The sequence below is a fragment of the Colobus angolensis genome, unplaced genomic scaffold, assembly GCF_000951035.1.
Source record: "Colobus angolensis palliatus isolate OR3802 unplaced genomic scaffold, Cang.pa_1.0 Scaffold376, whole genome shotgun sequence".
In the NCBI taxonomy this organism is placed as follows: domain Eukaryota; kingdom Metazoa; phylum Chordata; class Mammalia; order Primates; family Cercopithecidae; genus Colobus; species Colobus angolensis.
Genome location: NW_012117110.1, coordinates 1,599,583 through 1,621,348, shown reverse-complemented (window position 1 = coordinate 1,621,348; position 21,766 = coordinate 1,599,583). Strand labels below are relative to the sequence as shown.

The following is a 21,766-nucleotide window of genomic DNA, read 5'->3' as shown; positions in this document are numbered from 1 at the left end:
GTGATCTTGACTCACTGCAACCTCCGCCTCCCGGGTTCAAGCAATTATCCTGCCTCAGCCTCCTGAGTAGCTGGGATTACAGGCACCCGCCACCACAACCAGCTAATTTTTGTGTTTTTAGTAGAGACAGGGTTTCACCATGTTAGCCAGGCTGGTCTTGAACTCCTGACCTCAGGTGATCCACCAGCCTTGGCCTCCCAAAGTGCTGGGATTACAAGCGTGAGCCACCACACCTGGCCGTGAATTCATTTTTGACAAAGGTGTCAAGAACATACATTAGGGAAAGGAGAGTCTCTTCAATAAACAGTGCTGGGAAAACGGGATATCCATATGCAGAAGAATTAAACCAGACTCCTATCTCTGACCATATGCAAAAATCAAATCATAATGTATTAAAAACTTAAATCTAACACTTCAAACTATGAAACTACTAAAAGAAAACATTAGAGAAATTCTCCAGGACATTGTACTGGGCAAAGATTTCTTGTGTAATACCCCACATGCACAGGCAATCAAAGCAAAAGTAGAAAAATGGGATCACATCAAGTTACAAAGCTTCTGCACACTAAAGGAATCAACAAAGAGACAAGCCACAGAATAGGAGAAAAAAAATTGCAAACTAAAGGAATCAACAAACAAGCCACAGGAGAAAAAATATTGCAAACTACCCATCTGACAAGGGATTAATAACCAGAATATGTAAGGAGATCAAACAACTCAATAAGAAAAAAAAAATTCAATCCAATTTAAAAATGGGCAAAAGATCTGAATAGACATTTCTCAAAAGAAGACATACAGATAGCAAACAGGTATATGAAAAGATGATCAACATCATTGAGCATCAGAGAAAGCAAATCAAAACTACAATGAAAGGCCAGGCATGGTGGCTCATGCCTGTAATCCCAGCACTTTGGGAGGCTGAGGCAGGCAGATCACCTGAGGTCAGGAGTTGAGACCAGCCTGTCCAACATGGCGAAACCCCATCTATACTAAAAGTACAGAAATTAACTGGGTATGGTGGCATACGCCTCTAGTCCCAGCTACTCATGAGGCTGAGGCAGGAGAATCACTTGAACCACAGAGGCAGAGGTTGCAGTGAGCCGAGATCGCACCACTGCACACTCCAGCCTGGGTGACAGAGCAAGACTCCGTCTCAAAAAACAAAACAAAGCAAAACAAAACAAAAAAACAGTGATATATCATCTTGCCCCAAGTAGGCTTATATCCAAAAGATAGGCAATAACAAATGCTGACAAGAACATGGAAAAAAGGCAACCCTTGTACACTGTTAGTTGGAATGTCTATGGAGAACAGTTTGGAGGTTCCTTAAAACACTAAAAATAGGCTGGGTGCGGTGGCTCACACCTGTAATCCCAGCACTTTGGAGGCCGAGGTGGGCAGATCATGAGGTCAAGAGATGGAGACCATCCTGGCCAACATGGTGAAACCCCATCTCTACTAAAAACACAAAAAATTAGCCGGGAGTGGTGGCAGGCACCTGTAATCCCAGTTACTTGGAAGGCTGAAGCAGGAGAATCACTTGAACCTGGGAGGTTGCAGTGAGCTGAGATCACGCCATTGCACTCCAGCCTGGGCGACAGAGCAAGACTCCATCTCAAAAAAAAAAAAAAAAAAACTAAAAATTTCGCTACCGTATGATCCAGCAATCCCAAAGCTATGTATATACCCAAAAGTAAGGAAATCAACATATTGAAGTGATATCTGCACTCCTACGTTTCTTGGAGCACTGTTCACCATAGCCAAGATTTGAAAGCAACTTAAGTGTCCATCAACAGACAAATGGATAAAGAAAATATGGTACATATACACAATGCAAGACTATAAAAAAGAATTTAAAAAAAGAATGAGATTCTGTCATTTGCAACAACATGGAGAGAACTAGAGGTCATTATTTTGAGTGAAATAAGCCAAGCACAGAAAAACAAACTTCACATATTCTCACTTATTTATGGGGGCTAAAAATTTAAAGAACTGAGCTCATGGAGTTGGAGAGTAGAATAATGGTTACCAGAGGCTGAGAAGGGTAGTGGGTGGGGGGAAGTAGGGATGGTTAATGGGTACAAAATTATAGTTATATAGAATGCTAAGATCTAGTATTTGATAGCACAACAGGGTGACTACCGTCAACAATAATTTATTATACATTTAAAAATAACTAAAAGAGTATAATTTGATTGTAACACAAAAGATAAATGCTTGAGAGGATGGATACCCCATTCCCTGATGTGATTGTTATGCATTGTATGCCTGTATCAAAATATATCACGTATACCATAAATGTATATACCTACTATGTACCCATAAAAATTAAAAAATAAAAGAAGACTGTCTTGCTAGCAGACTGACTCTAGAGACTTTCTCCCTTGTGGCTTTGGAGAAATAAGCATCCATGTTGGGAGGCCCATATGGCAATGAGCTAAGGACAGCCTCTAGAAGGCAAGGGCGGTCCCCAGCTGACAGCCAGCAAGATGCCAGGGCCACAATCCTACAACTGCAAGGAAGTGGATCCTGGCACCATGTGACTTGGAAGTGGACCTTTCCCCAGTACAGCCTCCAGATAAAAACTCAGCCTTGGCTGACACCTCAATTGTAGCCTTGCATAAGATCCAACTAAGCCATACCTGAATTCTCGACCCATAGACGTTAAAAAAATAAACGTGTGTTGTTTGAAGCCCCTAAATTTACAGTAATTTATTATGTAGCAGAAAATTAATACAATTGATTTAAAAATGTGAAAGTAGAAAAAAATCTGGAGAAAATTCTTTTTTATTTTTATTTATTTTTGAGATGGATCTTGCTCTGTGGCCCAGGCTGAAGTGCAGTGGTGCCATCTCAGCTCACTGCAACCTCCAGCTCCCAGGTTCAAGCAATTCTCCTGCCTTAGCCTCCCAAGTAGCTGAGATTTCAGTGCACCACCACACCCAGCTAATTTTTTTGTACTTTTAGTAGGGACAGGGTTTCGCCATGTTGGTCAGGCTGGTCTTGAATTCATGACCTCAAATGGTCCACCCACCCTGGGCTCCCAAAGTGGGATTGCAGGTGTGAGCCACTGAACCCAGTCTGGCGAAAATTCTAAGTGAAAATTTTAATTGAAATGTGACTGGGAAAGAAAGTATTAAATATGAAAGCATTGAAAAGAAGCAGAAAAGTTTAAAATATTGGACAATAGACAAATGTACAACTTCTGAATGACTATATATAGGAATAAAAAATAAGGAAATATAAAATTAATGGTGGTCTTCTAAGTGGTGGACTTATTAATAGTTTAAACTATTAACTTTCTGAGTTTTCCAGATGTTCTACAATGAGCATGTATTACCTTTAGAATATTTGAAGAGTTTAAGTTTTTAAAAGCAATTCTGCAAAATTTGTCACAATCCTCCATTCACTGTAAAGACGGTCACATGGGAGGGTTGCAGATCCCACTGTGCCCCTGGCAGACCCTCCTGCCACACATCTTACCTGACATATAAAAGCAAACTCACCCGCTAGGCAGTTTCCCCAGGTTCTATATCCATGTGGATGTAATAACCACTTTCACTACCAACCCCCTCTCCCCTGCTGCCTGCTTAAGCCTGCATATTATGCGTTTGTGGTCTCTGGTCTAGAATCTGATTATCTGATGATCAATAGCAGGGCAGAGGCCTCATCTTGGTCATTTCCTTGGCCTCAGCCTGTGCCAGGATCTGGCATGCAGTGGGGCCATATCCAAATTGGAGAGAATGACTGAGATTACTGTGACCTTTCAGCTGGGCAGATTGCCACCCATGGTCCCAGGATGGGAAGCATGACTACGTTTTGCAATCATGGTCATGTGCACATCCAAACCACCTCCCTCCTAGTATGCCAAGGACTCCCCCTTCTTTACCACTCCCAGAAGAGGCTGGGAAGAAAGGAGAAAGAAAGGACAAAAATTTTTATTGAATCAAATAACCATTCTAAGGGGTCTGCAAAAACTCACTTTCAGGTGAAGGGCACCCTGGAGGCGTGTCCATTTGCCTGAACAGCCTACTCTGGGTGCCCTGACAGGGGTCCTTCCTAGGGGAGGGTTAAGCTGTATATACCCACAGCTCTCTGTGCCAACCCTGATGACAGCTCTTCCTGCTGTGTTTAAAGTGTTTATTTTTCTCCTATTTCTCCTACTTGGCTGTGAGTATCTGGAGACCTGTAAATGCGTCTCACTTATTGTCATATCCCCAGGACGTAGCACATTACCAGGTAAATAGTAGGCCTATATGTTAAATAAATGAACAAATGCACATGTAGCTCACAGTGACAACTTGGAGAAATGCCATGTGGACAGGCCCAAGCTTATGAAAACATGCCAACCTCACCATCCTGGGGTTCAGGACCCTGGCTCAGTGCTGAGCATGTCAGACTCCCACCTACCTGGGTGGCTCCCCACCCAGGCTGCTTCATCTTTTCAAACATTCCTCCCACTTGCTCCTTCCTCCCGCCTGAACAAAGAAAGTACACAAATATTCGTTCAATGATTGAACGCTTCTCCATGGTGCTCCCTCTCCCTCTAACTTCTCTCTCTCCAATCTGCTTTGCCCACAACACTGATACCCACAGACTCAGTTGCCTCCACATGTAGCTGCTGTCCTTTCTGACTCCTGATTAGAGTCTCAGCACTTGGTGGCCCTGCCTACCTCAGCTTGAGCCTCTGGGGCTCACTCTGGCCACCATGGATCAAAGAAGCCACTGAAAAAGACAAATGCCACCATCCAAAGACTCCCATGCAGAGTGGGCATGGCAGGGAGGCTAAAGTCTCCAGGGGATATCCCTGCTATAAATCTGTAGACCCCAGCCACCTACCCAGATGTTTTGCTTCAAGGATTGGCAGAGTCTTTCTATAAAAGAGCCAGAGAATAACTATTCTAGGCTTTGTGGGCAATACAGTCTGTTGCAACTAGTCAACCCTGCTGTTGTAGCACAAAAGCAGCCACAGGTAATTCATAAATGAACGAGCAGGGCTGTGTTCCAACAAAACTTTATTTACAAGAACAGGCATAGGCCAGATTCAGCCTATGGGCAGTAGTTTGCCAATCCCTCTCCTGCTTAACTGAGTAGGAAAGTGTGGAAATTGTCATGGTGTTTGATGTCCCTGACACCTTGAAAAGCTCAGCACATTATGCTTTATTTTAGAAGAATCTCCTGGAACCATCTGAGGAGATGCCAGACAGCTAGGAGGCTCTGAATGCCCTGATACTACAACTTAATTGAGCCTCATCCTTGGCTATGTATCTCTTATAACCTTTCACCTTGGGAATGACAGTGGCCACCAGCACCACCCAAGTCCAAGCAGAGACTCACTCCCTTATCTTTGGCACAGACTGGCCAAGCATTGTCAAGCTTTGGGAAGAAGCACAGACCACATCTGGGATGCATGTTCTCCCATCAGTACCTGCCACTGTTGGCCCCTTCCCTTATTTCAATCAACTGTGGTTCTTCGCAGCCCCAGAGTTCCAAGGTGGCAGACAGGACTCTTGTACTAGCCAACTGGAGGTCACAGCTTCATAGGAGAGTCTCTTCAACAGTGACTACCAGCACTACAAGGTCTTTGAGTCCCCAGAATAGCTGTGGGCACTGGGGTAGCTTTGGTTACATGGGCAGACCAGCCACCTTCCCTGATTCTTCTTTTCCAAAATAGGAGCTAGAGTTCAGCCCTGCCTAGGGAGGGCCAAAAGAATACTGTCTAGGGAGTTTCTGGGAACCAGAGTATTTGGGGGGGTCATCTCTCAATCTTTACCTGTTTAGAGTTGGTCAGGTAGAGCTTGGCTGCTAAGTTGATGACTTGCAGCTTGACAATATCCTCCTCTGCTGTGAATGACTTGGCCATTTTTCTTAAGACATCAGGTGCAATCCTGGGGACATGCTCACAGTACTCTCCGATGAGCCACAGGATGCTGGCTCTGGCCATGGGCACCTGTGGTTGTGGGAGAGGAGTGAAGATGGGTAAATATGGGAAAGTGGGTGGGTAGGAATGTGGACTTCCAGGGAAACAGCACTCTTCATCTGTGCTGGCCTATTATGGGTTCTCTGGAAATGGGAGTTGGGGGTGGTGGGGGAGAGAGAGGTTAAAAGGTAGACATTTCCTGGACAGCATTTCCCCTCTTCCCTAGGGCTCCATTAGCGTAGAGCTTTCAAGACCCTAAGTCAATCATGATGTAAAAGACTGACTTTCTGGATTCATTGTACCCTCAGTGCTTTATTTCCATGTTACTCTCCTGAATCTTTGGGAATGCCTTGTTTAGATGTTTCAGCTTAGCAGTGCAACAGAAAAATATAAGATTTGTCACTTAACCATGGTTGGCTAGAGCTTTAGAGAGAAAGCAAGAGTAGCAGTAAAGTCCATGGCGCTCAGTGAAGGTCTCCAAAGGTAAGGCAAATCTTGGGTAACAAGGTCAGGGTCACATGGTCCAGTGTCTCTCCTCCTCCCACTTGAAGACCTAAGGTTTGGAAGTTACTTTTGATAAGGCTAGCATATTTAATTATGCAGTCTTGAAATCATGGGGAAGACCTTGAAGTGGGGAGTGAAAATGTGGCTACTCCCTCACCTGGATGTTGTCTGTAAGCTTTGCCAAGTGTTTGATGATCTCTCCATGTTGTGCTGGCTGCATCTGTAGCAATTTCTTAATGACGACCACTGACTCTGCAACCACAAGCTCTACGGAAGAAAAATGAGTGTATGGACCCCAAGACAGTCAGATAGCCATGCTCAGGTGCACAGACACACCTGCAGTGCCCCAGGCCCTTGGTTCTTTCTTTCAACCCCTTCACTTCTCTAGCAGCCCTCAGAGGTGTAGGAACACTTGGGCCCTGATCAAGACAGACAGACCAATGGACACACATCATATCTAGGCAGACTGGTGGATATCCACTGGCCAGCAGAGTCAGACCTGCAGGCAGGCATCTTCTGATCATCACGATTAGACATTCAGGCAAACACTGACCATCACGGTTGGACAGCAGCTGCACCAGGCCATTGAGGCAGGTGTCACGGACTCGGCCAATGTTAGTTGCACAGCGTCCAATGGCCTGGATTGTGGCTGCCACAAAGTCCTTGTCCATGCTGCGAATATAGGTCTGTGAGATATGACAAAGAAATCCCTCAGTGACTCTGCAGGCTTAAGGGTGACCTTCAAGAAGGCTATGGCCCTTCATTTTATGGCTCATCATGCCAGTGACTAAGACTTGGGAAAGGGGGCAACACCTCCACCCCCAATCCAGTGATTCCTTCGCCCAAAGCTAGCCAAACGCATTGGAAGGGGAATGTAAGATAATAGCTTCTCCAGCTTTGGGCTCATAAGAGGTTTGACCCACCAGGGCACAAGGATCTGATGGGTACCTCTCCCAGGCCCTTCTGGCTGGGAGCTGGCCTGTACCTGGAATTCCCGTAGGACAGTAGGAATGTTGGTCTCATTGGCCAGGTTGGTCAGCACTTCCAGCTGCAGGGAGGGGTGGAGAGGCAGAGAGGGGTGGCCAGTGGGCTTTTTGTACTTGCATTCCAAGTACACTTCACAGACCAGAAAACAATCCTCATGACAGACCTGCATCATCCTCAGACTGATGAGGGAATTGACAGGTTATGAAACTTGTCTAAAAATCAAGAGGACCAGTTTGCCTCTTAAAGGGATTCCCTACAGAGTATGCTTACAGTATGACCATGTCACCTCCCTACTCCATTGAAAACATAAAGGTTCCTATTGCTTTCAGGATGGAGACCATTGTATTCACCATGGTCTGTAAGTCCTGAATGATCTGCTTGCTGTCTACCTCCCATCTCCTATCACTCTCCATCCCAATTCCACTCCACTTCCTAACCCAGGGTCTTCGCAGATGCTGTTTCCTCTGTGTGGAGCAGTTCTTCCCATTTCTGTCCCCACATAATTCATGTTCATCTCTCCGTCTTCAGCTCAAGTCTCATATTCTCCAGAAAACTTTCCCTGGCACCAGACTAGATTAGTTCTCCCTATTTTATGCCCTTATAGCTCTCCACACTTTCTTCCATATTTTGTAAGTGGGCTTTTACATTTGCCTTGTGATTAGCTGCTTAATGTATCCTCCTCCCTGCATCTGTAAGCTCCACGAAGGCAAGGTCCCTGATTAGTTTGCTCCATCATGTACCCCTAGAACATAGTGGATGTTCACAAGGGTTAGGAGGATTAACTGTTGCTGAAGGAAATCACTCAATAATGAGGCAGCAGAGCAGGAATCAAATGGAGGTAGGGGCTCCTGCCACTTTCCTTGTCTGTGAACGTTTGCAGGAAAGCGTGAGGGGGCAGGTGTGTGGGGGCCATAACACTGTGGGTGGAGAGAAAAGCATGAACCTTGGAGTCAGCAGAATTGTGTGACCTGGGGCAGTTACCTCCCAGAGTCTATTTTTTTTTTCTTTTGAGATGGAGTTTCACTCATCACCCAGGTTGGACTGCAATGGCGTGATCTCAGTTCATGCAACCTCTGCCTTCCAAGTTCAAGCAATTCTCCAGCCTCAGCCTCCCGAGTAGCTGGGATTACAGGCGCCTGCCACCACGCCTGGCTAATTTTGTATTTTTAGTAGAGACAGGGTTTCACCATGTTGGCCAGGCTGGTCTTGAACTCCCCACCTCAGGCAATCTGCCTGCCTCAGCCTCCCAAAGTGCAGGAATTAGGCGTGAGCCACTGTGCCCGGCCAGAGTCTATATTTTTATAAAAGGAACATAATGTACACATCCTGGGATTATTAAGAGGTGGTATCAGGTTACTTCATTTATGAAGAGTAGCAGGTGTATACCAGGTATGAGGCAAAAAGCAGTTAGTTCCCTTCTCCCCTGACCCTCCTTAGCCCAGCTCCCTGAACAAACAGCTCTAGCTGGGGCAGTCATGGGCTCCTGGGCTCAGCCTTAGAAATAGACAGGCACCAGGGGGGGCCACTGTGAGTTATGTGAGTGGGTACATGGGGTGGGGAGGGCTGGGAGCCACATGCACTTCTGTCCCTTACTCACCTTCAGGATCTTGATCTGGGTGGGGTCGGTGGACCTGATGTAGAAGCTCTTCAGGTAAGGCTCAAACATACCCTGGCACAAGAGAGGCAGCCAGGGAGCTCCACCGAAGCCCCAGGCCTGCCTCACTGCCCAGAAGCACCCCTCCTATCCTGACCTAGTACCCAGGATCCTTCCCTCCTCACCACTGCCCTCCACTCCTCAAGTCTTCCCTCGTCCATCTCAGATTTGACCAGCTCTTTCTCCACGGCGCATCCCCTCTCAGCGGCCCCTCAGGATTCAGGTCCTGCTCCCCATCTGTGTTTGGAGCCTCCCCTGCCCCATCCTCTGCACAGCCGGGGTATTCCTCCATCTTCCCGTTCCCCAGCCCCGGTCACAGTCCCAGCCCCGAAAGCGCCTCCGTGCCTGCAGAAGCGGCCCTCGGACAGCGAGGACAGGCTGCGGTCGCAGGCTCACCCGGCGCTTGATGGACATGGTGGCCACGTTCTGGAGCACAACGTACTGCACCTCACTGCGGAGAGGATGGATCAGAGCACCCCGGGCCCCTCGGCTGGGGCAAGGGGCAGCGGATGAGGGGAAAAGGTGGGGCAAGTCGTTGCGGGGAGAGGACCAGTGCGGAGGGCAGGCCTGCGGTCAGTGTGGAGCGGCTGGGCAGAGGGGGAAGCGGTTGGTGGGCATGAGGGGGCGGAGCCGGGCAGCCCGTGGGGCGGGGCGTGGGACAGGGCGTGAGACGAGGGCGGGGCGGGGGCGGGGGCCGGGGCCGCAGCGCACCTGTGGCTGCGCAGCAGGCGCACTAGCGCCTTGGCGATGACGCCCACTTCCGCCTTGGGCGCCAGGTGGAAGTAGAGCTGCGCCACCGCCATGACCACCGCGGCGCTGCGGCTCTGCAGCAGGGGTTTGGTGTTGCGCAGCAGCAGCCGGTGGTCGGGGTCCATGATATAGGGCTTTCGAGCGGGGAGCGCCGCGGCGGCCTTCTCCTCAGACCCCGCGCCCTTGGCCTCGTCCTCCTCTGAGCCGTAGAAGGCTTTCTCCGCGTTCTCCTCTAGCAGGGATTCCTGGACAGGGAGACCGACGGGCCTGTGGGCGCCTCCCTGGGACACCCTTCCGCCCGCTCTGCCGGGGCGGGGCCCACTCACGTTTTGGGTGGGGCTCAGGAACTGCGTGCGGGCGTAGCGGGTGAGCATGCTGATGATGACCACCTGGCCCCACTCCTCCACGTCGATCAGCAGGTTACAGAGTTTCCGGTAGTTTTTGTGAATCAGGTCGATGCGCTCCGGGCAGACCTCCTCGAAGGCCATCACCACGCTGCCCGCCACCAGCTGGGGAAAGAACAAAGGCGAGGGGGTGAACGCGAAGGGTAGAAGGCCGGCTGTCAGTCACCACCCCTCCCGGAGTGCCCGGATACCGCACCGTGGTCTTGTCAGCCAGAAGCTTCTCAATGACTTCTATCAGCTGATCCTTCTGGTCAGAGTCCAAACTGAGGGAGAAATCGGTAGGGAAATTTGCCACTCTCAGCCCCAGACTTCCCAATATCTGTCCAAGCCATGCTCACCTCAGGCACCCCAACCTTATTGTTCTCCTCCATCTCTGTCAGTCCCCCAAACTGCCCTCCTCAAACCCTCTGAGAAGCAGCGGGCAAGACTTAGGAAAGGCCAGGGGTCAGTTGGGAACTTAGGAGCCAGCCTCCTGGGGAGCGTGGGACAGGGCTGGGGCATACCTGTAAAGTTTAGGGATGGCGTGGGCAGCTGTTTTCCGCACATAGGGTGACATGTCCGAGGCGGCTTCCTTGATAGCTAGCATCATGATGGGCACTATGATGGGCACACGGATGCTAGAGAGGACACGGAGGGCACTGGCACGAATCAGTTGGTTGGGGTCCTAAAGGCAGAGGTGGAGACAGAGCTATGAAAGAGCAACAGGTGGCCGGGCGCGGTGGCTCAAGCCTGTAATCCCAGCACTTTGGGAGGCCGAGACGGGCGGATCATGAGGTCAGGAGATCGAGACCATCCTGGCTAACACGGTGAAACCTCGTCTCTACTAAAAAATACAAAAAACTAGCCAGGCGAGGTGGTGGGCGCCTGTAGTCCCAGCTACTCGGGAGGCTGAGGCAGGAGAATGGCGTAAACCCGGGAGGCGGAGCTTGCAGTGAGCTGAGATCTGGCCACTGCACTCCAGCCCGGGCGACAGAGCGAGACTCCGTCTCAAAGAAAGAAAGAGCACCAGGTGACCTGATGGAGGGGGACCACACCTTTGGAAATCACTGTCCCCAGCGACCACCAGTTCTTGCTTCCCTGCCCCCTCACTGGAGCCTGGATGGTGTGCCATTGCTGGGTACCTGGGGGACACTTAATTTTGGCTCTGGTTGCAGAAATCTGACACCTGAACAGGTGTTGCAATGGGTAGCTTCACTTCCAGAAAGAATGAAAAACGTTCAGAACGCCTAAAGTTGCTGAAACACCTGAAACATTTTCTGTTCCTTGTAAGGGTTTTTTGGGGGGGTATCTGTTTTAATGCCTGAGGTGACTGCCCAGCAGATGCAGGCTGGTATCCCTTCTGGAGTTCAACCTTACACTCCTTTCTCCCAGAAATCATTGCAAAAGCTGCTGTTCTTCCACAGTGTTTAAAACAGAATGGGGGTGTAGGTCCTTCCTTTTTTTTTTTTTTTGAGATGGAGTCTCACCCTGTGGCCAGGCTGGAGTGCAGGGGCACAATCTCGGCTCACTGCAACCTCCGCCTCCTGGTTTCAAGCGATTCTCCTGCCTCAGCCTCCCAAGTAGCTGGGATTACAGGCGTGCACCACCACGCCTGGCTAATTTTGTATTTTTAGTAGAGACAGGGTTTCACCATGTTGGCCAGGCTGGTCTTGAACGCCTGGCCACAAGTGATCCACCCACCTCGGCCTCCCAAAGTACTGGGATTACAGACGTGAGCCACCACGCCTGGCCCCAAGCCCTTCCTCTTTATTCCTATTGCATCCTATATAGAATGTATAAAAGCGTTACACTGTATTGTGATCATGGGGCTTAGGACTTCTTCCCACAATCAGCAGCAGCAGCTATATATTACAAGCATACCTCGGAGATACTGTGGGTTTGATTCTAGACCTCAACAATAAAGCAAATATCGCACTAAAATGAGTTACATAAATTTTTGTTCCCTGGTGCATACAAGTTATGCTTATAGTTACAGCTGCTTGGGAAGCTGAGGTCGGAGAATCACTTGAGCCCAGGAAGTTGGAAGCTGAAGTGAGCTATGTATGTTCACGCCACTGCACTCCAGACTGAGCAACAGAGTGAGATCCTATCTCCAAAAAAAAAAAAGAAAAAAAAAGTTACATTTACAATATACTGTAGTCTACTAAGCATGCAATAGCATTATGTCTTAAAAACCAATGTAGGCTGCGTGTGATGGCTTGTGCCTGTAATCCCAACACTTTGGGAGGCTGAGGTAGGAGGATTGCTTGAGCCTAGGAGTTCAAGACCAGCCCGGGCAACATAGGGAGACCCCAGTCTCTAAAAAAAAAATAAAAAAATTTGAAGTCAATCCTCTTAAACTCTGCCTCTGCTTTATCAACTAGGTTTATGTAGTATTCTAAATCCTTTGTTGTCATTTCAACAATGTTCACAGCATCTGCACCAGGAGTAGATTCCATTTTAAGAAAGGACTTTCTGTGTTAATTCATAAGAAGCAAGTCCTCATCCATTCAAGTTTTATCATGAGATTACAGCAATTCAGTCACATCTTCAGGCTCCACTTTTAATTCTACTTCTCTTGTTATTTCCATCACATATGTAGTTACTTCCTCCACTGAAGTAGTGAACCCCTCAAAGTCATCCATGGACTTTAGAATCAACTTCTTCCAAACTCCTGTTCACGTTAATATTTTGACCTCCTCCCATGAATCATGAATGTTCCTAATGGCACCTAGAATGGTGAATCCTTTCCAGAAGGTTTTCAATTTACTTTGTCCAGATCCATGAGAGGAATCACTATCTATGGCAGCTCTAGCTTTATGAGATGTATTTCTTAAATAATAAGACTTGAAAGTCAAAATTACTCATTGATCCATAGGCTGCAGAACTGATCTTGTGTTAGCAGGCACGAAATCATTAATCTCCTTGTACCTCTCCATCAGAGCTCTTGAGTGAACAAATGCATTATCATAGAGCAGTAATACTATGAAAGGAACCTTTAAGCGGTAGGTATCAACAATGGGCTTAAAAAATTCAGTAAACCATAACTGCAAACAGATATGTTGTCATGGCATTGTTGTTCCATTTATAGAGCACAGGCAGAGGAGATCTGCCGTAATTCTTAAGGACCCCAGGATATTCAGAATGGTCAGTGAGCACTGGCCTCAACTTAAAGTCACTAGCTGCATTAGCCCCTAACAAGAGCCAGCCTGTTTTTTAAAGCCAGGCATTGACTTCTCCTCTCTAGGTAGGAAAGTGCTAGATGGTATCTTCTTCCAGTAAGAGGCTATTTCATTTACACTGAGCATCTCTTGTTGAACATAGTCACTTTCATCAGTGATCTTAGCTAGACCTTCTGGACAACTTGCTGCAGCTTCTCCATCAGCACTTTTGCTTCACCTTGCATTTTTTTGTTATGGAGATGGCTTCTGTACTTAAACTTCATGAACCAACCTCCACTAGCTTCCGTCTTTTCTTCTGTAGCTTCCTCACCTCTCTTAGCCATCATAGAATTGGAGAGATTTAAGACCTGCCTATGAATTAGGCTTTGGCTTAAGGGAATGTGGTAGCTGGTTTGATCTTCTATCCAGGCCACTTAAATTTTCCTATATCAGCAATAAGCCTGTCTTGCTTTCTTTATCATGTGTTTTCTGGAGTAGCACCTCAAACTTCTGGGTTCAAGTGATCCTCCCACCTCAGCCTTCCAAGTAGCTAAGACTACAGGTGCGTACCACCACACCAGGCTAATTTTTAAAAAATTCTTGTAGAAAAAAAAAAATTTTTTTGTAGAGATGCTCTTGCTCTGTTGCCCAGGATGGTCTTGAACCCCTGGTCTCAAGTGATCCTCCTGCCTCGGCCTCCCAAAGTGCTGGGATTACAGGTGTGAGCCACCACGCCCAGCCTGGAGTAGCAATTTTAGTTTCCTTCAAGGACTTTTACTTCGCATTCACAACTTGGCTAAATGTTTGAAGAAAGAGGCATAGCTTTCAGCCTATCACGGCTTTCAACATGCCTTCCTCAGTAAGCCTAACCATTTCTCGCTTTTGATTTAAAGTGAGAGATGTGTGGTTCTTCCTTTCACTTGAACACTTAGAGGCCATTGTAGGGTTATTAATTGGTCTAATTTCAATATTGTTGTGTCTCAGGGAATAAAGAGGCCCACGGTGAAGGAGATGGGGGAACAGTCAGAACACACACAACATTTATTGATTAATTTCACTTTCATCTCTGGGCATGGTTTGTGGCACCCCAAAACAATCACAATAGTTACATCAAAGATCACTGATCACCATAACATATAATAATCATTTAAAAGTTTGGAATATTGTGAGAATATTGTGAGAATTACCAGAATGTGACAGAGGCACAATGTGAGGACATACTGTTGGAAAAATGGCACTAATAGACTTCATTGATGTAGGGTTGCCAGAAACCTTCAATTTGTAAAACGTGCAATATCTGCAAAGTGCAATAAAATGAGATGTGCCTGTACTAGTAATCTTAGAGAATGATGGGAATAGGAACACTAAAGAAGGATAGATGTTACCATGACTTTCTGAAATGGAGAAAGAAAAGATCCTCACAAATGCGGGCAAAATTGATGCTAATTCCTGACAAAATTCTGGAATTGCCTTTTAAACAGATGGGTTAGAAGCATTTATTAAAAAGGAAGGAGTCTCTGTTTTCTTAGAGACAAATAGTCACATCAACTGCTAAAACCCGTTTTCCTTTTTTGTGTGTGAATATTTTATTTGGGAAATGATTATAGATTCACAGAAAGTTATCAAAAAAAATCTGTTTTCCTTTTTGATGGAGTAACTAGGCCAGTGGATATTAGTACTTTGTATCTTGATTTCAGTGATATGTTTGTGGAAGTCTCACAGCATTTCCTGCATTGCCATTTTTTAGGTAGGCCTTTTGTTTCACCTAATAGTCAAGCACTTTTAAGAAAAGAATTCACATCTGTTTTATCTCTGTGTCACCCACAACCCTTTGCACATGAAAGGTGTTATTTATTTATTTATTGCTATTGAATAAGATCTTTTCTAACAAGATAGAAAAATGCCAGCTGTCTGTACAGTCAGGTGGGTCTACAGCTTGGTGAAATGTACTTGGGGAAGGTTTATTAACAGATCAATGTCAACCTGGAAACACGCTATGCCTCAGTCTTTTGCCCTGGTCCAAATAGCTTATCAGTATCTTGAAAGAAGACACAAAATCAGGAGGAACATAATGAAAATTCAGAATTACCCTGGCTTGGACCCTGTGCTAAACCGATAAAATGAAATAGAGTAGGGTTTCACAGGGGGTTCAAGGGACCAACTGCACAAAGACAGGATGTAGGGAGACCTAGATTATCTGCTTGCCAGTCAGAGGTTTGATTCCATGAGGGATCTCCTAAGAAAGTGAACACGGCCCTAGCCTGGGCTGATAAAAAGAAGGGAGAAGGCTGGATTAAAATGATTGGTTCCAACATGCAGGAAAGACCAAAAGCCAGTGACAACAACAACAAAAAAACAAGTTTTAAAGGAATACATATATAGTATGATGACACCATTTATAAAACATTTTATATTGCTTAACAATATGCAAATACTAGCTCAGAAATAAATACATATGTATGAATGATAAGAGAAGATATACAGGAGGCTTTGAGAAATGTGTCATTTCTTATGCTGGATATATGGATAGTCATTATATTATTCTTTATGCCTTTTGTGAACCTGTAGTAAATTTTATTTTATTTTTTATATACAGGGTCTCCCTGTGTTGCCCAGGCTGGAGTACAGTGACTATTTACAGGTGCAGTCATAATGCAGTACAGCCTGAAATCAATTTTTTTTTCTTTTTTTTTTGAGATGGAGTCTCACACTGTCACCTGGGCTGGATGGCAGTGGCACGATCTCAGCTCACTGCAACGTCTGCCTCCCAGGTTCAAGCAATTCTCCTGCCTCAGCCTCCTGAGTAGCTAGGATTATGGGCACCCGCCACCATGCCCAGCTAATTTTTTGTATTTTTAGTAGAGATGGGGTTTCACCATGTTGGCCAGGCTGGTCTCAAACTCCTGGACCTCATGATTCGCCCACCTTGGCCTCCCAAAGTGCTGGAATTACAGGCATGAGCCACCGTGCCCGGCCTGAAATCAATTTTTAAAAATTATAGTTGTGGAGGTTTCAACAAAATATAATGGTTTAAAAAACACCCCAAATAGTAGTAGTTGTCTTTGAGATGGAGCAAGTTGCCCTGTGAAGGAGTGAGGTCCCTATCAAAAAAGATACCTGTTAGAGATGTTCTAGAGCAAAGGTTGGCATGCTACAGCCCTTGGATAAAATCTGTCTATTGCCTGTTTTTATATAGATTTATTGGAACACGGCCACACCCACTTGCTAATGGCTGCATTTGCACCATAAGGGCAAAATTAAGTAGTTGCATAGTTGAGACTATAAGGCCTACAAAACCTAAAATACTATTTGGCACTTTGCAGAAAGAAATTATCACATTCATTTGGACTAAATGAGCTCTGATTTTCTAAAAGGGGGAAAGGGGCAGTTGGTAGAGGCTATAGGTGAAAATCTGTGCAACGATTTCAGATTAGTTTTTATACTTAACCGTTAACTCAAACCGAAAGATTACTTGCCAATCTAAGATGGATTCCATGGTTTTGACTTAGAAAAAGAACTCTAGCACAATGTGTGGCATAGAGACACCCAAGTATTTGCTAAATGAATGAACTGTATATGCAAGTGACCATGCTTTCTACTGTCACCCCAAATAAGCCGACTGTCAACCCCTCTTGCTGGCCATAGCAGATTGGACAAGGGGGTGGGCCCTGAATTTGAGCAGTCAATCCTATGTACCCAGTAACCTACAGAACTTCTGGATATGAAAAGATGAGCTGGACCTCTCACAATCTCTCTCACAGAAATTTGAACTAAAAGTATCCAGGCCAGGAGTAGTGGCCATGCCTGTAATCCCAGCATTTTGGGAAGCTGAGGCCACTTGAGCCCACGAGTCCGAGGCCAGCCTGGGCAACATGGTAAAACCCGGTCTCTACAAAAACTACAAAAAAATTAGGTGGGCATGGTGGTGCATGCCTGTAGTCGCCGCTACTCGGGAGACAGAGGTGGGAGAATCACCTGAGCTCAGGAAGGTCCAGGCTCCAGTGAGCCACGATTGCACCACTGCGCTCCAGCCTGGGCAACAGAGTAAGAATCTGTCTCACAAATAAATAAATAAAGGTATGCAAAAATAGGGGAGTTAATGGTTGTAATCAGAGCGAAAAATCTGATATGGAGAGAAAGAATGGCTTTGAAATGGCTGTCTTTACCCTCAAGATATCTTAGACTAACCAGAAAAGCCCTCAGGGGAAACTTATGCATGCACCTAACATATGTAAATTCAACTAGAAGCCTTGGGCAAAACAAAAGAAACAGTGAGAATGGTGTGGGGGATTCAGGCCACTGTTAAAGGTTGAATTCTACCTGGCTGTGGACCACAATTCACACCTTTACACAAAGAGGGTTGAGGGGTCTCCATTGCCAGAGACTCTCCACTCTCCAGGGGCTCAAGTGGTCCATACTAGAAGCAGCCATTACCACAGGCTCCTGGGAAGAGAGACAGGGGCCCTAGGTACCCACTTCATCTCTTATGCCCTTCTGAACCTGGCTTCCATTCTCTGAGGGTCTGGCTGGCCTTTCCTGACTGTGACCCTCCCAACTTTAGGCAGGTAGAAAGGGCCCGCTCCCATGCTCATGGCCTCTCCCTGGGCCTGTTCCTCCGATAGCGCCAACGAGACCCAGGCCCTGGGAGGCAAACTGAGACCCCTGACCTTTAGGCCACGTTGGAAGGTGGAGATGGACAGCAGGGCCAGGTCTTGCTGCTCCTCAGCGTAGCGTACCAGGTACACGTAGACAAGCTTTTTCACCTTGGGGAGAGCAGGTTTCTCAGCAGAAGGCTTCTCAGCAGGGACCTGTGCCCGCCCCCCTACCCCTGGGATGTCATCTCCCCAGGCAGCTGTGGTCCATGGGGACAAATTCTTCCAGTTGGGGCGAGCACCCGAGTGTATCCAGGTCCTTTACCTTGATCCACATCCAGTTCAAGGACATGGAGAGAGTGTCTTCTCCTGGCTCAGGGACATTTCTGAGCAGGTTGGGCCTCCAGGGGCTAAATCATTTCTTTCCTCACCCCAAGCTTGAGTTTGTTCCTGGGGGAGGTGGGAACAAGTGATCCCTCACCAGGTAGTGCTCACCTCTATGTTCTTACAGGCCACATTCTTCACCACCGCTGGAAACAGGTCTGAAGCATTCTTTCCTCGGGCAATCATCTGGGTGGTGGGGTCAAGGTAGGGGAAGAGGGACAAATTGGGAGGCACAGCACTAATTAGAGGGAAGGTCTACAAGGAGCTAAAGAGAGCTGCTCTTGGCCACCCAGGCCCCGCCCCAAGGGAGGCCCCTTCCTTCCCCTCTTACCGCCACAATCCTCTTCATGGCCTCCAGCTTTAGAGAATCCTTGTTGGTATCCAGCATCTCCTTCAGGTCATCATGCCTGGTGGGAGGTACAAGAGGTCAACTGAGGGCACAAGGGTGGGGACAGGGTATTAATCAGGAGGGTCCAGGCACAAAGAAGGAACATGGCCAGGGGAGGCTCAGGCAGGACCTGACCCGAAGAGGGACCAGAGCCAGGGGGAGCAAGTAAAGTACAGATCAGTGGAAACATGTGGCCAGCTAATATTAGGGGTTGAACTGTATCCTTCCTAAAAAGGATATGTTTAAGTCTTAACCCCTAGTACCTCAGAATGTAACCTTACTTGGGAACAGAGTTGTTGCACATGTAATTAGTTAAATGCAATCCTACTTTAGCAGCATGGGTCTCTAATCCTATATGTCTGGTTTCCTATAAGAAAACAGCCATGTGGGCTGGGCGCAGTGGCTCACGCCCGTAATCCCAGCACTTTGGGAAGCTGAGGCGGGAGAATCACTTGAGCCCGGGAGTTCCAGACCAGCCTGGCAACATGGTGAAACAATGTGTCTACAAAAAATAGATTAAATTGAAATTAAAAAAAAAAAAGAAGACAGCCACTTAAAGAGACAGACACAGGGAGACTACCATGTGAAGGCAGAGGATTGGAGAGATGCGTCTACAAGACAGGGAATGCCAGAGTTTGCCAGCAAACAACCAGAAGCTTTCAGAAGGGGCAAGGAAGGATTCCCCTATGTGTTTCAGAGGGAGCATGGTCCTGCTGACACCTTGAGTTCAGACTTTTGGCCTCCAGAGCTGAGACAATTCATTTCTGTTGTTCCAAGCAACCCAATTGTGGTACCTTTTTTTTTTTTTTCATTTCTTAACTTTTTTTTTTTTTTAATACTTTAAGTTCTAGGGTACGTGTGCACAACGTGCAGGTTTGTTACATATGTATACATATGCCATGTTGGTGTGCTGCACCCATTAACTTGTCATTTACATTAGGTATTCCTCTCAATGCTATCCCTCCCTTCTCCCCCACCCCATGACAGGCCCCAGTGTGTGATGTTCCCCACCCTGTGTCCAAGTGTTCTCATTGTTTGATTCTCACCTATGAGTGAGAACATGTGGTGTTTGGTTTTCTGTCTTTGCGGTAGTTTGCTCAGAATGATGGTTTTCAGCTTCATCCATGTCCCTACAAAGGACATGAACTTATCCTTTTTTATGGCTGCATAGAATTCCATGATGTATATGTGCCACATTTTCTTTTTTTTTTTTTTGGTGAGACGGAGTCTCACTCTGTCGCCCAGGCTGGAGCGCAGTGGCATGATCTCAGCCCACTGCAAGCTCCGCCTCCCAGGTTCACACCATTCTCCTGCCTCAGCCTCCCAAGTAGCTGGGACTACAGGTGCCCGCCACCAACACGCCTGGCTAATTTTTTGTATTTTTAGGGTTTCACCGTGTTAGCTGGGATGGTCTCGATCTCCTGACCTCCTGATCCACCTGCCTCAGCCTCCCAAAGTGCTGGGATTATAGGCATAAGCCACCGCACCAGGCCATGCCACATTTTCTGAATGCAGTCTATCATTGATGGACATTTGGGTTGGTTCCAAGTCTTTGCTATTGTGAATAGTGCCGCAATAAGCATACGTGTGCATGTGTCTTTATATAGCATGATTTATAATCCTTTGGGTATATACCCAGTAATGGGATCATTGGGTCAAATGGTATTTCTAGTTCTAGATCCTTGAGGACTCGCCACACTGTCTTCCACAATGGTTTTAACTAGTTTACACTCCCATCAACAGTGTAAAAGTGTTCCTATTTCTCCACATCCTCTCCAGCACCAGTTGTTTCCTGACTTTTTAATGATCACCCTTCAAACTGGAGTGAGATAGTATATCATTGTGGTTTTCATTTGCATTTCTCTGATGGCCAGTGATGATGAGCATTTTTCTAAACGTTTAAAATATATTTCTAAACAGAATGGGCCAACTTAGTCACAGTAACTGTTGATCTCCATAGCAGAGCAACCCACAAAGACAGAACTGATTTTTTTCCCATAATCAGGAGTGAAAAATATACAACTTGTTTCTGAACCAAAACCACAATTTCTGCAGTTTAAAATGTTTCACTGCTAATATGGCCCTGGTAGAAATTATGTAGTTTTTTTTCTTATTTAAAAAAAAAATTAAAACAATTTCCTAAGACGCTGAATCCTCAATCTGGAATGTAGATTCTGAGCACACAGCAGCTCAGTTAACCTAAAAAATAAAGAAAAAATTCCCATCACCTGTCTCAGTAGGGCTTGAAAGGAGAGAAGTGGTGTGGGGAAACCCCTGCTTTAGTATGGAGAGTCATGGCCCCTTGACCCAGAGCGAGACCCTGAGTAGCCTTAGCTGGTCCTTCTCTCAGGATAAACTCGGATGTAGGAAGTTTCACTATCATGAGAGCAGAATTTGATGTCATCCATTTTACGAAGGGCATATTCCATGTCTTCTTTTCTGAGATACTCAACCATCCCCACACCATCCTTCTGCACGTCGGCATAACAGACATCCCAAACTGCTGGCATGTGATCCTTCAGGTCCTGCCAGCTGCCTGATGAAGGAAGTCCTGAAACAAGAACTCGGAAATCAGATCTTCTCGTAGAAGGTCAATTCCTCCCACCACGGGGCCACCCACCCCGACCTCCATAAGTCCTGGGGAACTCCACACGAAGCCAACACTGGCCATAATCATAACCATTTCTTCCATAAATAGCATCCTCTGCATGTCGGGGGTCCTCAAAGCGCACGAAGGCAAAGGGCACAGGCCGTGCCCATTCTTGAGCTTGATTTCATGGATGCGGTTGTACTTGTAGAAAAAGTCTTCCAGGTCCTTCTCGCGCACCTCGGTCAGAAGGTCTACCACGTAGATGCGCCTGTCACCGTCACTCATTCCCGCTCATCCGCCCAGGCCAACATCCGCACATCCGCACCGCCTGACGCCGCGGGCCCGCAGGCCGCTGCCTCAGCACGCCCCTGCCTCAGCACGTCCCCACCCCTTGCCCGCGGCAGCGTCCCTGCGGGCTCTGAGGCGCTCAGTCGCACTGCATTGTGGGAACGA

At 46.9% G+C, this 21,766-nt stretch overlaps 1 protein-coding gene and 1 pseudogene across 3 annotated transcripts in view; both read right to left on the bottom strand.

Moving 5' to 3' along the window:
• AP3B2 (adaptor-related protein complex 3, beta 2 subunit) overlaps window positions 1-21,766 on the bottom strand; it is a 49,970-nt gene that overhangs the window by 10,786 nt on the left and 17,418 nt on the right. For 2 of the 3 annotated variants that reach the window (XM_011953888.1, XM_011953890.1), the window contains exons 2-14: window positions 18,667-18,742; window positions 18,447-18,521; window positions 18,027-18,122; window positions 10,723-10,883; window positions 10,416-10,482; window positions 10,142-10,324; window positions 9,777-10,060; window positions 9,462-9,516; window positions 9,009-9,080; window positions 7,410-7,472; window positions 6,978-7,110; window positions 6,582-6,691; window positions 5,774-5,950 (exon numbers count right to left, since the gene is read on the bottom strand). In XM_011953888.1, the coding sequence (XP_011809278.1) occupies window positions 5,774-5,950; window positions 6,582-6,691; window positions 6,978-7,110; window positions 7,410-7,472; window positions 9,009-9,080; window positions 9,462-9,516; window positions 9,777-10,060; window positions 10,142-10,324; window positions 10,416-10,482; window positions 10,723-10,883; window positions 18,027-18,122; window positions 18,447-18,521; window positions 18,667-18,742 (1,552 nt within the window). The remainder of the gene's footprint in view (window positions 1-5,773; window positions 5,951-6,581; window positions 6,692-6,977; window positions 7,111-7,409; window positions 7,473-9,008; window positions 9,081-9,461; window positions 9,517-9,776; window positions 10,061-10,141; window positions 10,325-10,415; window positions 10,483-10,722; window positions 10,884-18,026; window positions 18,123-18,446; window positions 18,522-18,666; window positions 18,743-21,766) is intronic. The other variant, XM_011953891.1, reaches the window with a different exon arrangement.
• On the bottom strand, window positions 20,957-21,624 carry LOC105520270 (annotated as a pseudogene).